This window comes from Trypanosoma grayi (assembly GCF_000691245.1).
Source record: "Trypanosoma grayi strain ANR4 Tgr_1450_V1, whole genome shotgun sequence".
NCBI lineage: Eukaryota > Euglenozoa > Kinetoplastea > Trypanosomatida > Trypanosomatidae > Trypanosoma > Trypanosoma grayi.
The window spans coordinates 1326-3252 of record NW_008827068.1 but is presented as its reverse complement, the minus strand read 5'-3'; the positions used below and the strand labels follow the sequence as shown (position 1 = coordinate 3252).

The 1927-nt window shown below is 54.2% G+C and overlaps 1 protein-coding gene across 1 annotated transcript; it reads left to right on the top strand.

Annotated features, from left to right (window-relative positions):
- Window positions 1-366: 366 nt before the first annotated feature.
- Window positions 367-1599, top strand: DQ04_14501000 (hypothetical protein; the record flags this gene model as incomplete). Its single annotated transcript, XM_009317148.1, has 1 exon — window positions 367-1599. One exon carries the CDS (start codon window positions 367-369, stop codon window positions 1597-1599), a length of 1233 nt encoding a protein of 410 aa, XP_009315423.1.
- Window positions 1600-1927: the final 328 nt, after the last annotated feature.

The following is a 1927-nucleotide window of genomic DNA, read 5'->3' as shown; positions in this document are numbered from 1 at the left end:
TTCCCTCCGCGCCTGTGTCTGTGCGCTGCGCTGCGGCGTGGTGTGGTGTGGAGGGCCGCACCGCCTCCTGCTGCACCCCGCTGACAGCACAGAGGGGCACCAGCTGGCAAATGTTTAACAGCACATACCTATCCATTAAAAACGCATCACGGCTGCCACGTTCTTTCATCTTTACATTTGGGGTTGTTGGGGGTTTGTTTTCATGTGGTTCGTTGTGCTCTGCCACTAATGTTTTGTTTGAGTGATGTGTTACTCCTCCAGTTGTCTGTTGGGTGGTGGTCTGTGCGCTGCTGCTCTCCCCTGCTGTGCTTGTGTACCCCGCTGTGCGTCCCTCCCCCTCTGTAGACCAGTGTGCCTCGGGCTGTGATGNTGGCGGCGGTGGGGCGTCCCGCGTTGTTTGTGGTGGCCGTCGTGCTGTGCTGCGTGTGTGGCTGTGCAGCGGCCACTGCTGAGGGTGATAATGGCGATGAGCAGAGGAAGAAAGTATTGATTGAGCTGGAGAAGGCGAATGGGGAAGCGCTGAAGGCTAAGAAAGTGGTGGAGGACGCCAAGAATAAGGTGAACGAAATCAAGCAGGCAACGGTTGACTTCAAGACTGAGGCAGACAAGGCATCAAACAAAGCAACTGAGCTTCATGACAAAGTAAAGAACAAGAAGGATACTCAGCTGGATGCTATTGATGGTGTAACCACCTTGGCGAAGGACGTTCTGAGCGCGACGAACACATCTCACGAATCACTTGCTTCACTCTGTACGAAGGTTACGGAAGCAGTGGACTCAATGACTACTGCAGGAACGTTGTTCACGGAACCCGGGGGCTTGGCTGGCAGCGCAGCGAGCGAAGCGGGTGAAGCTATCACCAACAAGGCGAAGCTCGCAGAGGAGGCATTCAAAAAACTATCAGCAGATCTGAAGGAACTCTCAAATGCCCAGAAATGTTCTGAAGTAGCAAAAAAGGATACACCGAAGGAGGTGAACGCTTTTAATGCCATGAACAGCGCCAAGGAGGCGTTTGTTTTTTTCGAAGAGAAGACCCCCAACGCACCGTTAACTGTAACCGAGGATCTACAGAATGCCGCTAAAAAAACCGCTAAACATGCAACGGATGCAGCGGGAGACGCGGAAAAGGCTTCGAGTGCTGCCATCAAGGCATCCGGACAAGCTGAAAACGCCTTCAACAGCGTTGAGTCATGGCTGGGGCAGGTCGAAGCTTCACTGAAGCCTCTTCAAGAGCAAGAGAAGGGACCTGAGAGTTCACCTCCGGAACCGTCACAGGACGAGTCACACAGCCAGAGTCTCCAACAGGAACCACTGGGCAGTTCTTCCACTGGTGAGAAGCCTTCTGATCAACAAGAAGCGGGCACCGCGGCGACCGACAAAGAGCAGTCACCACCAGTACCATCGGAAGAGAAGACAGCCGTAGAATCCCTGGAGAACGCTGCTTCCCAAGCTGCTGATGCGCCACTGTCACCTCCCAACAGCGATGCACACAACACCTTGAGTGATGCCCCGAGTAGGGACAGCAGCGTCAGTCCTTCGTGGGTGCGTACACCGTTGCTGGTGGTGGTTGGTGTGCTGGGCCTCCTGGCTGTGTGCTGAGCTCTGTGTGTGCACACGGAGAGGACGCATACACCCTGTGCTTGTGTGTGCTCCACTGGAGATTGTTTACTAACATGTTTTAGTTTTCGTTACACTTTCTTTTCGTTTGTTTCCCCCGCGCCACCTAATCCCCCTTGGAGGATACTCCCTGTGCTCTGTATCCAACGAGGACGGCGCATCTCTCTCAGTGCCGTAATGGGCTTTGCTTGGCACATGATTGTGCGCCGCCCACAGGAGAGGGCTTTCTCTGAAGTATTCTTCTAAATGACTCTCTCTTGTGAGTGAGCTGCGCCACGCTGCGCATGTTGGTCTGCTTCTGCTGTTCGGA